Source organism: Pan troglodytes, chromosome 19 (genome assembly GCF_028858775.2).
Source record: "Pan troglodytes isolate AG18354 chromosome 19, NHGRI_mPanTro3-v2.0_pri, whole genome shotgun sequence".
Classification (NCBI taxonomy): domain Eukaryota; kingdom Metazoa; phylum Chordata; class Mammalia; order Primates; family Hominidae; genus Pan; species Pan troglodytes.
Genome location: NC_072417.2, coordinates 20,858,627 through 20,874,119, shown reverse-complemented (window position 1 = coordinate 20,874,119; position 15,493 = coordinate 20,858,627). Strand labels below are relative to the sequence as shown.

Genomic DNA, 15,493 nt, shown 5'->3' with positions numbered 1-15,493 from the left:
TTCTTCATGACTTATTGCTACCTGTTCTTATACATTTATTGGCTTATAATCTGTCTGTTGCTAGAATGTAAGCTCCACAGAGGCAAGAAATTGTCTGACTAGCTGTAATACAGAGTCTAGAAGAGAGTCCAGGATATCATATGCACAGAGATATATATTGAATAAATGAACTGAAAGCAAATTAAGCAAAAAACGAATCATATCAACTTTAATCCATATTAGAGATATTTTATTAATATATAGGTTTCTAAAAGGTTTCTTTTTTTAAGTTGGGGGTGGAGAAAATGCTTTGGGAAGAACTAAGGGGTAATATAAATTGGGAATTAGAATTTTCTTTGGCTTTAGGTTAATCATTCTCTCCTTTTCTGGTATAGACAGATAACTTAAGCAACAAATTTAATTAAAATCCAAAGAGTAAAAAGCCTTGTAATAAGGACATTGTGTCCTCAATTCAGCACAATTTTCTTTATAGCATTCTTCAAGTTTATAAAACATATTCAATGTCAAAAATTCACCCCAGTAATTAACTCTGTATATTGCAGAAAAAAATAAATCCTATTACATGGTAAATATAAATATGTATTTTCAGACACAACTGAATAGGACATACTCTACGTAAGAATGTCTGGATGACTTGGGTCTCTATAAACCTATTCCGAGAAGTTGCAAAGAATTTAAATTACTCCTTAACACAAGAAAGAACTATATCTATAAATTATAAATACTGACAAAATAAATATATAGACATTACATAATAAACACTGATCTTTTAGATCTAGCCTTCTTAAGCATGGGCATTTATTTTAATGAAATTGAAATTATCTCTAGAAAGGCATATATAACCATTTTCTATACTTACTTGCATGTACTCTGAAAGTTCAAAATAGGCCCTTCCAATTTGGCACAGTACCCAACCAGTATTGTAGTGGTGAGAAGGTAGATGGCTCAAAATATTTATAGCTTCTTTGCAGTTGTATGAACACAAAGCTAAATAACCTTTCCCCATTTCACGAAGAAGGCTCATCAAACCTTCTAGGAGAAAACAACATAGTAAACAAAGGAAAAAACGCAATAAACTAGTTTGCTTCTCTAGAAAAGGTAATTACAAACTAATCTATTAAAAATTCCAACATCTATATAAAAAACAATGAAGGTACTGTAATGAACATAAAGAAATTTACTTAAAATAAGTACATAATAAAATACAAAGATAATATTAAGCATTTAAAACAGACCTGCTGCTGCTTTTTGTAGATTAAAGGCCTGAATCTGAGGTGTGATTGTGGATATTTTCCCTTCTGAAATGATGGAAGAGTCCAATTTTGTAATTTCCAGGCTATCATTTATGTTAGGTTGAGTTATTCCTCCTTTATTAGTTTTACTTTTTGTTTTTCTGTTTGGGATTTTAGGTGGAAACTTCATTTTTAATTTTTTGCTATTCTCCTGTAAAAGGGGAGAAATTTCACACCTGTTATACTCATGTATTTTAGATTTCTCCTCAGCCCTTTCTCCAATATTAGATATAAAATAAATGTACAATCTTGATTAATTCTATATTTTTTTCAGAAGAGAGTTTATAAAAACAAAGGTCTTCAAAGTCATTTAATTTTAAACACAGTAATTCTGAACATAAATTACATTAACTAATAGTGACTAAGGTGTGTCAGCATTAAGTGTAGCCCTCTTGTGAAAGTATATCAAACTCTCATTTATTATTTAAAAGTAAGAAAATAAGTAGATGTAATTCTCAGCTCACCGCAACCCAACCTCTGCCTCCCAGGTTCAAGCGATTCTCCTGCTTCAGCCTCCCGCGTAACTGAGATTACAGGCATGAGCCACCACGCCCGGTTAATTTTTATTTTGGAAGAGACTGGATTTCTCCACGTTGGTCAGGCTGGTCTCGAACTCCTGACCTTAGGTGATCTGCCTGCCTTGCCCTCCCAAAGTGCTGGGATTATAGGCATGAGCCACCGTGCCCGGCCTTTGTTTTGTTTTTGGGACAGGATCTTATTCTGTTGCCCGTGCTGGAGTGTAATGATGTCATCAGAGCTCACCACAGCCTTGACCTCCCCAGGCTCAAGTGATTCTCCCACCACAGCCTCCCAAGCAGCTGGGATCAAAGAGTACTACCATCCCAGCTAATTTTTTTTTTCAGAGATGGGGTCTTGCTATGTTGACCAGGCTGGTCTCAAACTCCTAAGCTCAAGTGATCGGCCCACCTTGGCCTCCCAAAGTGCTAGGATTACAGGCGTGAGCCACTGCGTCCGCCGGGTCTCCAGTTTTTTTTAACTTTTATTTTCAGATAATTTTAGACTCACTCTTCTGCAAATGATAACATGTGACATAACCATAGTATATCATCATACCCAGGAAACTGAAATTAGTACAATATTATCAACTAAAGACCTTACATGGATTTCTTCAGTTTTTATATAAACCCGTGTGTGTGTTTGTGTGTGCATAGTTCTATAAAATTTTATCACGTGAATGGATCTGTGTAATCAACCACCACAATCAGGATACAGGACTGTTGTACCACCACAATGAAATTCTTTTGTGCCATGATTTAATAGTAACATCCTCCCTAGAGGCCTAACTCCTAATAATCACTGATCTGTTGTCCATTCCTATAATTTTGCCATTTCAAGATTATTCCTATGTCATTTTTAACTTGAGAAAAAATTTTTTTTAATTAAAAAAGAATATTATATAATATTTACCAAAGGACTAATTAACTTCACAAAAATCATAGATGGCCCTCTAAATTAAAACATTTTAAAATTCGAAATAGTCTCTTTGTTAACTTATTAGGAATGGAGTCATCAATGAACAGAAATTTTAGCAGGGGAAGCATTAAGTAAATGTGACATACAGAAATCTTTAAATTACCTTGGTTGTGGAGCTGTCACTAGTAAAGAGTCGTGAACTTCTTCGAGGCAGTGCGTTTGGGGGAGATGTAATAGTGGGGCTCAATACCTGAGGTGTTGTACTAAAAAAAAATTATAAAGGAAGACATTAATATTTTACTTGATTTATGACCATTAACCATTGTTTCAATTTGGGTATATTTTAAAAATATACATTAATTATATAAGTACTCTAAAGTTGATGAATTTGATCAGTTCTTTTTGTGGTTTCTCTATGAAAACACAGTATTTAAAAATGAGGGACTCGGACTGGCTTTCCTGCTTCTCAGCTTGCAGATGGCCTCTTGTGGGACTTCACCTTGTGATCATAAGTCAACAATCCTTAATAAACTTTCCTTCATATAAAAAAATAAAAATAAAATGACTCGTTACTACAAAATAGTAAAGATTATAGCATAGATCTTCACTCTCTCTGAAATTCTTAATTTGAACTAAAAATAATCCTCATAAAACTCTGGATCGACAAATGATACGCACATCTATAAATCAATTATTTTTACCCTTCATTTGCAACTACAACAAGTTAGAGAAAAAAGAAAAGACAGTTGGGCAAAGATAGTCTAAATGTGGGGTATTTGTTAACAAGTAAATACCACTAGAACTACTAATATTTGAGAAGTTATTTCCCTGTAAATTCAAACAGCTATATCAAAGGTTTATTCTGTTTAGAGCGAAAGGAGCCTCTGTACATTTTTACTTTAAAGGCAAACCCTGAGATATGAGAATTTCAATCTTAGCAAGCAAACTTAAAATCTGAAACAATCTAGAATTGACAGTGGGTAAACTTATGGACTAAACTATCTAAACTTTATAATTTATGGGAAATCCTACTAGCTACCTGAGTCTGGGTCAAAGAATTTCAGAAAATAAAAAGATATATATTTTCATCTTTTACGATATGTACATATGTAATATGTACAGATACCTCTGTATATGCATGTGTGTATATATCACACACACACACACACACACACACACAAATCCTTTTAATCTGCATCTGATAAACTAGGAGTTTGATAACGAAAGGCTTCCAAAGTTCAGAATTAGACTTCACTTCATATGGAGCAAATGACACACAACCTTTCTTGGATGATTTAGCTAAAAGTACTATGCCATTCTAATCATCTCTAAAAAAACTTTCTAAATAGAAAGAACAGACTTCCGCTAGTCATGACAGAGTAAAATGGAATAAATTTATTCTCCCATTTCAGATAACTACAAACTGAACCAAATATATGGAACAATGGTTTTCAGACACTGGACAATAGGCAAAACATTTCCGAGGACAGTTCTAGGGCCACCTTGCAGGAAAAAAGAATGCAAAATAGAGCTCAGTGGTCCCACTGTGTTGAAAAGAAAATGTTGAGAATTTGAGAAAGCCAAAGCAGCCAGAATTTGCAAGGCAGAGCACCAGAGAGAAGAGAGCTACAAAGAGGAGACCTACAAAGATCTGCAGAGGGCTTCCCTAGAGTCTTCAGTTGAAAATTGATCAGTGTAGGTGTTTGAGTGTTATATAATAAAGAATTTGTCTGGTCCACGTCCCAGGCTCCTGAGATCTACTAAGTCCTTGGAATTCCTCAAGTGACAGGGATGTCTTTGTTATTCATTATGAGCTCCTGGGACCATGCCTGAATTTATGCTAATGAAGTAACTCCTAGATACTTTCTGGATGGGTGCTGGCTGTGCTGTAGAGGTCAACCATGTGGCCGGGCATGGTGGCTCACGCATGTAATCCCAGCACTTTGGCAGGCCAAGGCAGGCGGATCACGAGGTCAAGAGATCGAGATCATCCTGGCCAACATGGTGGAACCCCGTCTCTACTAAAAATACAAAAATTAGCTGGGCATGATGGCGGGTGCCTGTAATCCCAGCCACTCGCGGGTTCAAGTGTAATCACTTGAACCCGGGAGGTGGAGGTTGCAGTGAGCCAAGATCGTGCCACTGCATTGCAGCCTGGGCGACAACAGCGAAACTCTGTCTCAAAAAAAAAAAAAAAAGTCAACCATGTGATTAGAGGGCTGGGGCTTTGAGCCAGCAACACCAGCCTGAGCTCCTCTGGGAAGGAAATTGAGTTCAATCATGTGGCCAATGATTCCATCAATCACACCTACATAATTTAAAAACCCTAATAAAAATTTTGAACACCAAAACTTGGCTCAAATTCCTGGTTTGTAAACATACTGATGCATTGGGAGGGTGAGCCCAGAAAGAAGACATGAAAGCTCTGTATCAGGACCCTCCCATATCTAATCCTATGGATCTCCTAATTATGTCATCTACAATAAAACTGTAATCATTAAGTATAGCACTTTCCTGGACTCTGTGAGGTGCTCTAGCAAATTACTGAATGTAAGAGGGTAGTAGGAATCCTTAAATTTGTAGCCAGTTGGTCAGAAATGTGGGTGGCCTGGGGAACCCAGAACCTACAACTGGGCAGTTCAGACAGTTCTTGTTGGGGACTGTGATCTTAACCTGTGGTGTCTGTGCTAAGTTTGGGTAGTTAGCATCAGAATTACATTATAGTACTATAGTGAAGAAACTACCCAAAGCTGGGGAACGTATTACTGAAAAGAAGTAGACAGAATAATTACTGGATCTCACTCCAAGCTGGGAATAGCTCATACTTTCAATAGGCAGAGTGAAGAAACCTCATACTAAACAGGTTTTTGAGGAGAGTACTCAAAGGGTACTTCCTCAATGGTGGGACAAGATTAGTCCAGACTAAGGCTACTTTTGTCTGGACAAAATTTAAAAGGTAAGACCTGAAGGGATCAAGCTGTTTCCAAGCAACTTTACTGCATCTCAGAATAAAACTTTAAAATACCTAAAGGAATGCAAAAATATCCAGTAATCAACAATGTAAAATTTATAGCCAGGCACAGTGGCTCACACCTGTAATCCCAACAACTCGGGTGGGTGAGGTGGGAGGATTGCTTGAGGCCAGGAGTTTGAGAACAGCCTGAGCAACACAGCAAGACCCCATCTCTGCAAAACTAAAAAAAAATTAGCCATATGTGGCACGTGCCTATAGTTCCAGCTACCCGGGAGCCTGAAGTGGGAGGACTTCTTGAGCCCAGGAGTTTAAGGCTGCACTGAGCTATAATCACACCACTGTACTCTAGCCTGGGCATCAGAGTAAAAGACCCTGTCTCAAAGAAAAAAAGTAAAATTTATAATAACTGACATCCAATTAAAAAACACTAGGCATAGAAAACAGCAGGAAAATATAATCTACAATGAAGAGGAAAAGTAATACAAGAAACACTTAGAAATAACAAAGTAACAGACTTAGTAGGCAAAAACATTAAAAAAATACAAATACATCCTATACGTTCAAAAACATCGAAGAGACTGGATGAGGTGGCTCATGCCTGTCGGCCCAGCACTTTGGGAGGCCAAGCCAGGACTGCTTCAGGCCAGGAGGTCAAGATCTGCCTGGACAACATAGCAAGAACTTGTCTCATAGAGACCTTGTCCTTGTCTCTACAAAAAAATAAAAATAAAAATAATCAGCCACATGTGGTGGCATGTGCCTGTAGTCCCAGCTACTCAGGAGGCTAACGCAAGAGAATCGCTTGAGCCAAGGAGTTTGAGGCTACAGTGAGCCATAGTAGCATCACTGCACTCCAGCCTGGGTGACAGTGAGACCCTGTCTCAAAAAAAAAAAAAAAAAAAAAGGCTGGGCGCGGTGGCTCACACCTGTAATCCCAGCACTTTCGGAGGCCGAGGTGGGCGGATCACGAGTCAGGAGTTTGAGATCAGCCTGACCAACATGGTGAAACCCCGTCTCTACTAAAAATACAAAAATTAGCAGGGCGCAGTGGCACATGCCTGTAATCCCAGCTACTCAGGAGGCTGAGGCAGGAGAATCGCTTGAACCCAGGAGGGGCGGAGGGTGCAGTGAGCCAGATTGTGCCACTGCACTCCAGCCTGGGCAACAGAGCGAGACTCTATCTCAAAAAAAAAAAAAAAGAAAGAAAGAAAACCAAATCAATCTAGAGATGAAAGACAAATGTCTGCAATAAAAAAAAACAAAACAAAACAAAAAACCCAACAACACTGGATGTGGTTAATAACAGGTCTGACACTGCTGAAGAAACATTAATTTGAAGACATAGCAATAAACACTATCCAAAATGAAACACGGAGAGGAGAAAGATTGGAAACAAAAATGAAGAATTAGTGAGCTGTGGGGCAACTTCAAGCAATCTAATATACAAGTACCTGGAGTCCCAGAGGGAGAGGGTAAGACATGGACATAATATTTGAAGAAATAATGCCCCCAATTTAGCCAACTATTATGAAAACTATAAACCCACAGATCCAAGAAGCTCAATAAATCCAAAGGCCGAGAAACAAGAAAGCTACACTAGAGCACATCATAATCGAATTGCTTAAAATCAGCAATTAAAAACAAAACCTTGAAACAGAGAAAAGACATATTACTACATACAGAGGAACAAAAATGAGATTGACAGCAGATTTCTTGTCAGAAACAATATAAGCCAAAAAACCAGTAAAGCAACATCCCTAAAAAAATTGTCAATTAGAAATTCTTGGCCAGGCGTAGTGGCTCATGCCTGTAATCTCAGCACTTTGGGAGGCCAAGATGGGCGGATCACCTGAGGTCAGGAATTCAAGACTAGCCTGGCCAACATGGTGAAAGCCGATCTCTACTAAAAATGCAAAAATTAGCTGAGCATGATAGCACATGCCTGTAATCCCAGCTACTCGGGAGGCCGTGGCAGGAGAATTGCTTCAACTCGGGAAGCAGAGGTTGCAGGGAGCCAAGATTGTGCCATTGCACTCCAGCCCAGGCAACAAGCAAGACTCTGTCTCAAAAAAAAAAAAAAAAAAGAAAAAGAAAAAGAAAAAAAAAAAAATTCTTGCCTAGTAAAAACATTGTTCAAAAATAAAGATGAAATAAGAACTTTTTTTTCTGATCCACAAAAGCTGAAAAAATTCATTACCAGCTGACTCGTACTATAAGAAATGATAAAAAGGCCAGGTGCGGTGGCTCATGACTGTAATCCCAGCACTTCGGGAGGCCAAGGCAGGAGGATCACAAGGTCAAGAGATCGGGACCATCCTGGCCAACATGGTGAAACCCCGTCTCTACTAAAAATACAAAAATTAGCTGGGTGTGGTGGTGCACACCTGTAGTCCCAGCTACTCGGGAGGCTGAGGCAGGAGAATCGCTTTAACCCAGGTGGCAGAAGTTGCAGTGAGCCGAGATCGTGCCACTGCACTTCAGCCTGGTGACAGAGTGAGACTCTGTCTTAAAAAAAAAAAAAAAAAAAAAAGAAATGTTAAAAAGAAGTCCTTCAAGGTGGAGGAAAATGATATCAGATCGCAATCTGGATCTATAGAAGGAAAGGGCACCAGAAATTGTAGTTATGTGTGTAAATATAAAATAGACTTCTTTTTCTCATTTAAAAAAATTTCAGCTGGGCGTGGTGGCTCATGCCTGTAATCCCAGCACTTTGGGAGGCTGAGGCGGGTGGATCATTTGAGGTCAGGAGTTTGACGCTAGCCTGGCCAACATCGTGAAACCCCGTCTCTACTAAAAATACAAAAATTAGCCGGGCATGGTGGCACATGCCTGTAATCCCAGCTACATGGGAGGCTGAGGCAGTAGCATTGCTTGAACTGGGGAGGTGGAGGTTGCAGTGAGCCGAGATTGCACCATTGCACTACAGCCTGGGTAACAGAGCGAAACTCCGTCTAAAACAAAAACAAAAACAAAAACAAAACTCTATAAAAAGACAACTGACTGTTTAAGGCAGAAACCACAACCACAATAATGCACTGTGGGGTTTATAACATATATAGAAATTAAATATATTACAACCATCCCTCCCATAAAGACTAAGAGAGGAGCACGAAAGTATACTATTGTAAGGTTCTGTGCTATACATGAAATTGTCTATTACTTGAAGGCAAACCTTGATAAGTTAAAATGTTTACTACAAACTCCAAACAACCTCTAAAAAGACAAAATAAAGAGCAATTGCTAATAAGGCAATATTGAATTGTGCCTCCCCAAAAGACATGTTGAAGCCCTAAGCCCCAGTACATGTCAATGTGATTTTATTCGGAAATTTGGTTTTTGCAGATGTCATTGAGTTAAGCTGAGGATATCTGGGTTGACCCTAATCCAATATAAGTGTTGTCTTTACAAGAGGGAAATTTAGATACAGAAACACACATGGAAGATGACCATGTGAAGACAGAGGAAGATACTGAGTTATACTGTCACATGCTAAAGAACACCTGGGGTTATCAGAAGCTGGAGGAGGCAAGGAAAAATCCTCCTCTAGAGATTTTGGAAGGGGAACAACCCTGCCAACACCTTGATTTTGGACTTATGGCTTTACGACTGTAAGAGAATAAGTATCTGTTGTTTTAAGACACTAAGTTGTGGTACTTTGTTATGGCAGCCCTAGAAAACTAATATAGGCAATTAAGGAGATAAAATGGAATCAACAATACAAAGAACACAAAATTATTAAGAGTGAATGTTGGCCAGGCACGGTGGCTCATGCCTGTAATCCCAGCACTTTGGGAGGCTGAGGCAGGCAGATCACCTGAGGTTGGGAGTTCGAGACCAGCCTGACCAACATGGAGAAACCCTGTCTTTACTAAAAATACAAAATTAGCTGGGTGTGGTGACGCATGCCTATAATTCCAGCTACTCAGGAGGCTGAGGCAGGAGAATCGCTTGAACCCGGGAGGTGGAGGTTGTGGTGGGCCGAGATCACACCACTGCACTCCAGCTTGGGCAACAAGAGTGAAACTCCGTCTCCATAAAAAAAAGAGCTGATGTTTATTAGTGTTAGTCTATTTGTTTGACTCTAAAGTGAAATGTACAAATCAGAAATTATTTTTACATATAATGTTGCTTTGCAGGAGGTCTCAAGTTCCTTCTCACAACAGAGCCTCAGGCAATCACTGCAAGCTGGCACTCAAGAGGATTAGACTTACCATTCTGGGAGCATTACAGGAACATAGAGGTCTTTTAGATAGTCAAGGAGGTATATGCACACCTGTGTGTGTGTCTGTTTTAAAATTTAGGTACATGTTCACAGTTTTAGAAAGGAGAAAGAAAATTGTATCTTCCTTTTAAAATGTTAGCTATAATCTATTGAGTCCTTGAAGAGGAAAAGAAAATTCTATCTAACACCATTTCTGTGTGGAAATAGATGCATTATTTGAAGTTTATTTGTCTGTTATTTTTATAATCTGTTTATAGACATGCATAATGTGGGAAGGGGTACGAAACCTATCTGTACCTAAACTATAGAAAGGGTCATGTGCATAAGAAGAAAATTACAAATCCATGAGGCAATCACAGTAAACTAAAACGCTGCTTTAGTTAACTATTGTCTTCTGTGCATTACAAAACTCAACTCAAAATTACACTAGTGTTGTAAGTTAGAGGTTTCAAATTTTACATCTTCAAAATTTACAGTAGTTATTCTAGAATCCATGAGAGTCACTATCTGCCTAAATTGAAGAAATGTAAAGAATCAAGTTTTATGCCAAGAAAAGTTGAATAATTACAATGATAAATACCTTGTTTGTGGACCAGAACTTTGTGTTTGTGCAAGAATTGGAGTTACCTCTCGGCTATTTCCACTCTGTGAGAAGACAGACTTTGTTCCAGTTTGGCCGATTCTGGCAACAGACTGTAAAACACAAAAAGTCTAAGGTTTGTGAATTATGGGCTGCACTGTAAATGATAAAAGACAACACAACGCTCCCATCTACATTTTCTCAATACAAGCAGCCATAATATACTGTCACCTTAAAGATAAACTATTTATACCATATTGTTAATTATTGTTGTATTAGTATGAACATTAGTCTATTTCCCTGTTTTAATCTCACAGTATTTTTACCTCTATAATGACTTTTCATCTTTCGCTTTTTGTTTCAAAGACTAAAAATCCCCAGAAGCTATTCTTTTCATCTCATTGTGACCATCCTCCATTTATTACATACCTTCTCTATTTGGGGTTAAGTACTAAAAAATTTTAAGACAGCTAAATTCTCAAGATTTATGATTTATCTCATTATACACAGAAAAAAATAATAATACGATAAGATTTTATACTCCTTTGGCACTTGGTAACAGTTCTAAAGGAGTTCAGAGGAGTAGATTTTAAAAAAACAACCATCTGATTACTTTCCAAAATCTAAGGATATTGTTCTTTAGAGTTAATATTGCTTAGTTTTTCTAATCTTCATTAATTGGTTTCTGTTCCCTTGGAGAAAAAAAAATCTTTGCTTGGCTCTTCAGTCTTCTCTAATTTATTCCCTTATTTCTATTCATTTCCACCATCTAGCTTCTTTAAATGATCTATGACTATTGTATCAGTGCACTGTTTTTCCCCTTTGGCTACCAGAGAATTTTCTTCAAAACTTACTGTTACCCTGATGTCCTGTACACAATCCTCAAACTGCATATTATAAATAATCACTAATAATCACTGTCTCATCAGATATTAAAACCTTATTTTAGCCTTTCCTGCATTCAACATCACTGATCATGCCCTACTTTTTGTAACTTTGTGTTACTTCCAAAACATTACATTATTTGTCCTGCCACTTCATTTGCTGGCCCTTTATCCTTCTACTATTCTTAAATTAGGTTTACTCTGTTCTCCTTAGCTACTCTTTCTTTCCCTAGGAGAGCCTGGTCATTTTAATAGCTTCAATTATTATTTCTATCAGCAGGTCACATTTTTTCCTCTATGACTAACTTTCTACTGAATATTTTCATCTAATGTACCACCACTTCAAAATAAAACTTCATAAGCTTTCCTCCGCCTTTTCCAAATTGGGATCACTACATTCATCCAAGGGACAAAAGTCAATTCTGGCTTTTCCTTATTTATCAAAGAACTATGTACACTGCACTCACTACCTGGTTTGATATTTTCAGTTGACACTGCATGCAGACCTACATGCGTGACTTTTCTGGGAATGTCTTGTAATAAGGTAAGAGGAGAACAGAGGCAGAAGAGGATGAGAGAGCAATCTTATCCGGGCACTAAAATCATGTGCCTGCCCACTGCCTTAACTTGCTCTGGTTATTATGGTTATTATGGCTCTTCTAGTTTTGGCCTACTTCACCTGGCATGCTAACTACCATTTTGTTTTGCCTTCTTCATAACTGTAATGTTTAAAACAATCCATACACAAACTATTTTGCAGTCCCTTTTAAGTATTCTTGGAGTTCCTATTATCACTCACTAAGGAGTTATTATAGAAAAATCTTTTGCAGATTCTAAGGATGTTCAGGAGTAAAATAGTAAAAAACAACTATAAGAAGAAACATGTTTCTATTAAGGTAAAGAGAGTATAACTGTTATTCACATATTAGTATGACTTGTTTAGCTTCCATTTCTTGAATATTTATGAAGCATGGCAATAGGTATTTTATATATAGAACCTAATTTAATTCTCACAGAAGTTACCTTGTGCCACAGATATGCTTTTTAAAAATGGCATTTTGGCCTCTATTTCCATATACCTATATAAGGGAACATTATAAAACAAGAGCCTCAGCTGAGCAGTGACTCATGTTTATAATCCTAGCACTTTGAGAGGCCAAGGCAGGAGGATTGCTTGAGCCCAGGAGTTTGAGACCATCCCTGGCAACACAGTGAGATCCTGTCTCTACAAAAATAACAGTTAAAAAAATTAGCTGGGTGTGGTGGTGTACACCTATAGTCTTAGGTACTTGGGAGGCTAAGGTGGAAGGATCACTTGAGCCTGGGAGGTAGAGGCTACAGTGAGTCATGGTCACACCACTGCACTCCAGCCTGGGCAGGAGAGCGAGACCCTGTCTCAAAAAAAAAAAAAAAAAAAAAGCCTCATGAAACTTGCCACAATATTTACTATAAGTATACTACCAAATATTTTTCATTTTCATGTTAAAACTATACATCCATGATCTACCAAAAATCTTATTATCAGAAATATCTGGCTTTACCTGAGCAAATTTTTTTTCATATAATTATTAATGTTATTAAAAAAACATATATACACAGTGGTAGGGACAAGTAAAAACTATGGCAGACATAATTTCTGTTATTTATAGTCAAGTAATATAAACAATATTAATTTTGTTTTTTAAAAAGGAAATTAAAAAGTAAAAATATGATTAAGTTTATTTAACTATATGCTGAAATAAACTAAATTTGTGAGATACAATCTTACTTGGCCAAAAGAGTAAGAAGTCTGTCTCCTACTGTAACCAAGAGGCTACAACAATAATGACATTCTTTTATATTTAGATCACCCTCTACCTGCTGGGTTCAAATATAAGGCAAAAGCAATTACATAAAGTAAGATTTTCCCTGAGATTACCTTTAAAAGATTGAAATAAACAAGTTGCTTTAATCAATTCCCAAACTGCATTTTACATGGAAAATACCTTTTTTGAAGGGGCTCCGGTGGATGGCACATCAATTACAGAAGGTGTATTAGTGTAGTTTTGTAAATAGGATCCATCTCCAGGACTTGGGGTTTCTAATGGCAAAATCCCAAAACTGAGAAGAGGTTGAAATCAAGGTGTCAAAAAGTCATCAAGGCATATATAAAGCAGCAGTATACTTAAATTAGAAGGTCTAAAAGGAAGAGAATGGCAAATCAGTCTTAGGGACAGTGAGGATCTGAGGGGCAGATTAAAAATAAGCTGTGAATGTAGACTATTCCACCCACCATAACTAAAATTTAAAAAAGCTATCAAACAAGGAACTAAACCGAGCAACAATTACTGATCTCAGGAGATTTATTAGAAAGAAAGAAGAGTAGCTTTATAAATCTAAGATCCAAATGATGAGATTACTTCAAATTCTTGGAATTTATGGGATTTAGACACAACTACAGAGAAAATGTCTCTAGAGACCATTAGATAACTATAACTCTCCAGAGTTGTAATCTCATGGTCATGCTATTTTAGTAGTTCCCCGGCCTCAGGACCTGATTCATAGAATTTCTTCTAGCATATATGTATATATTTTTTTGAGACAGAGTCTCGCTCTGTTGCCCAGGCTGGAGTGCAGTGGCATGATCTCAGCTCACTGCAACCTCCACCTGCTGGGTTCAAATGATTCTTGTGCCTCAACCCCCAAAGTACCTGGGATTACACGTATGTGTCACCATGCCGGGCTAATTTTTGTAATTTTAGTAGAGATAGGGTTTCACCATGTTGGCCAGACTGGTCTTGAGCTCCTGGTCTCAAGTGATCTGCCCACCTCAGCCTCCCAAAGTGCTGGGATTACAGGCATAAGCCCCCATGCCCAACCCATTCTAGCACATAATTTTTCATTTTGATACTTTTGGATATGTATGCTCTGGGCTGAGTTCCTGTATTTATACATACATATACTTCTAATAATTTTGATAAAATATTTTATATTAATAGGTGTGACCGCTAGGTTCAGTGGCTCACGGTAATCCTAGCACTTTGGGAGGCCACAGCAGGAGGATCACTAGAGACCAGGAGTTCCAGATCAGCTTGGGCAACACAGCAAGACCCCATCTCTACAAAAACACTTAAAAAATTAGCCAGGTGTGGTGGCATGTGCCTGCAGTCCCAGCTACTCAGGAGTCTGAGGTGGGAGGATCGCTTGAGCCCAAGAATTTGAGGCTGCAGTGAGCTATGATTGTGCCACTGCACTCTAACCTGGGTGACAGAGTGAGATCCTGTCTCAAACAAAAAAAGGTAGGTGTCAAATTTCCTCCATGTTTTGGAAAAAGGCACTTTAACAGTAACCAGTGGTGCCCTGATTATAACATTTCATGAGGCTCGCCGCTATCCATTAATGCACAGCCATAAAGACAGTATTTTTTAATGTGTTTACTACCTAATTAAGGAATATTTCAGAGTTTTAAATTTTCCTCCAATTTTTTTTTTTGAGATGGAGTCTTGCCCTGTCTCCCAGGCTGGAGTGCAGTGACGCCATCTCGGCTCACTGCAACCTCTGTCTCGCGGGTTCAAGTGATTCTCTTGCCTCAGCCTCCCGAGTAGCTGGATCTACAGGCGCGTGCCACCACACCCGGCTAATTTTTTGTATTTTTAGTAGAGACGGGGTTTCGCCATGTTGGCCAGGATGGTCTCGATCTCCTGACCTCGTGATCCGCCCACCTTGGTCTCCCAAAGTGCTGGGATTACAGGCGTGAGCCACTGCGCCTGGCCAGTCCAATATTCAATATCAATTTTTTTTGAGTTGGAGTCTTGGTCTGTCGCCCAGGCTGGAGTGTAGTGGCTCCATCTCGGCTCACTACAACCTCCGCCTCCCAGGTTCAAGCAATTCTCCTGTCTCAGCCTCCCGAGTAGCTGGGATTACAGGCGCCCGCCACCATGCCCAGCTAATTTTTGTATTTTTAGTAGAGACAGGGTTTCACCATGTTGGCCAGGCTGTTCTTGAACTCCTGACCTCAGGTGATCTGCCTGCCTTGGCCTCCCAAAGTGCTGGGATTACAGGCATGAGCCACCGCACCTGGCAACATCATTATTTGCCAGTTTTTACTTCATTTTCTGAAAACAGAAT

General features: G+C 38.5%; 1 protein-coding gene across 33 annotated transcripts in view; it reads right to left on the bottom strand.

Annotated features, from left to right (window-relative positions):
* CDC27 (cell division cycle 27) overlaps nt 1-15,493 on the bottom strand; it is a 69,092-nt gene that overhangs the window by 21,041 nt on the left and 32,558 nt on the right. For 12 of the 33 annotated variants that reach the window (XM_009431857.5, XM_063798389.1, XM_024350276.3 and 9 more), the window contains 5 exons: nt 13,372-13,486; nt 10,503-10,615; nt 2,890-2,989; nt 1,236-1,443; nt 860-1,029 (listed from right to left, as the gene is read on the bottom strand). In XM_009431857.5, the coding sequence (XP_009430132.1) occupies nt 860-1,029; nt 1,236-1,443; nt 2,890-2,989; nt 10,503-10,615; nt 13,372-13,486 (706 nt within the window). Of the gene's footprint in view, nt 1-859; nt 1,033-1,235; nt 1,444-2,889; nt 2,990-10,502; nt 10,634-13,371; nt 13,487-15,493 lie in introns of all 33 variants that reach the window. The other 21 variants (XM_511624.9, XM_024350275.3, XM_063798373.1 and 18 more) reach the window with 3 other exon arrangements.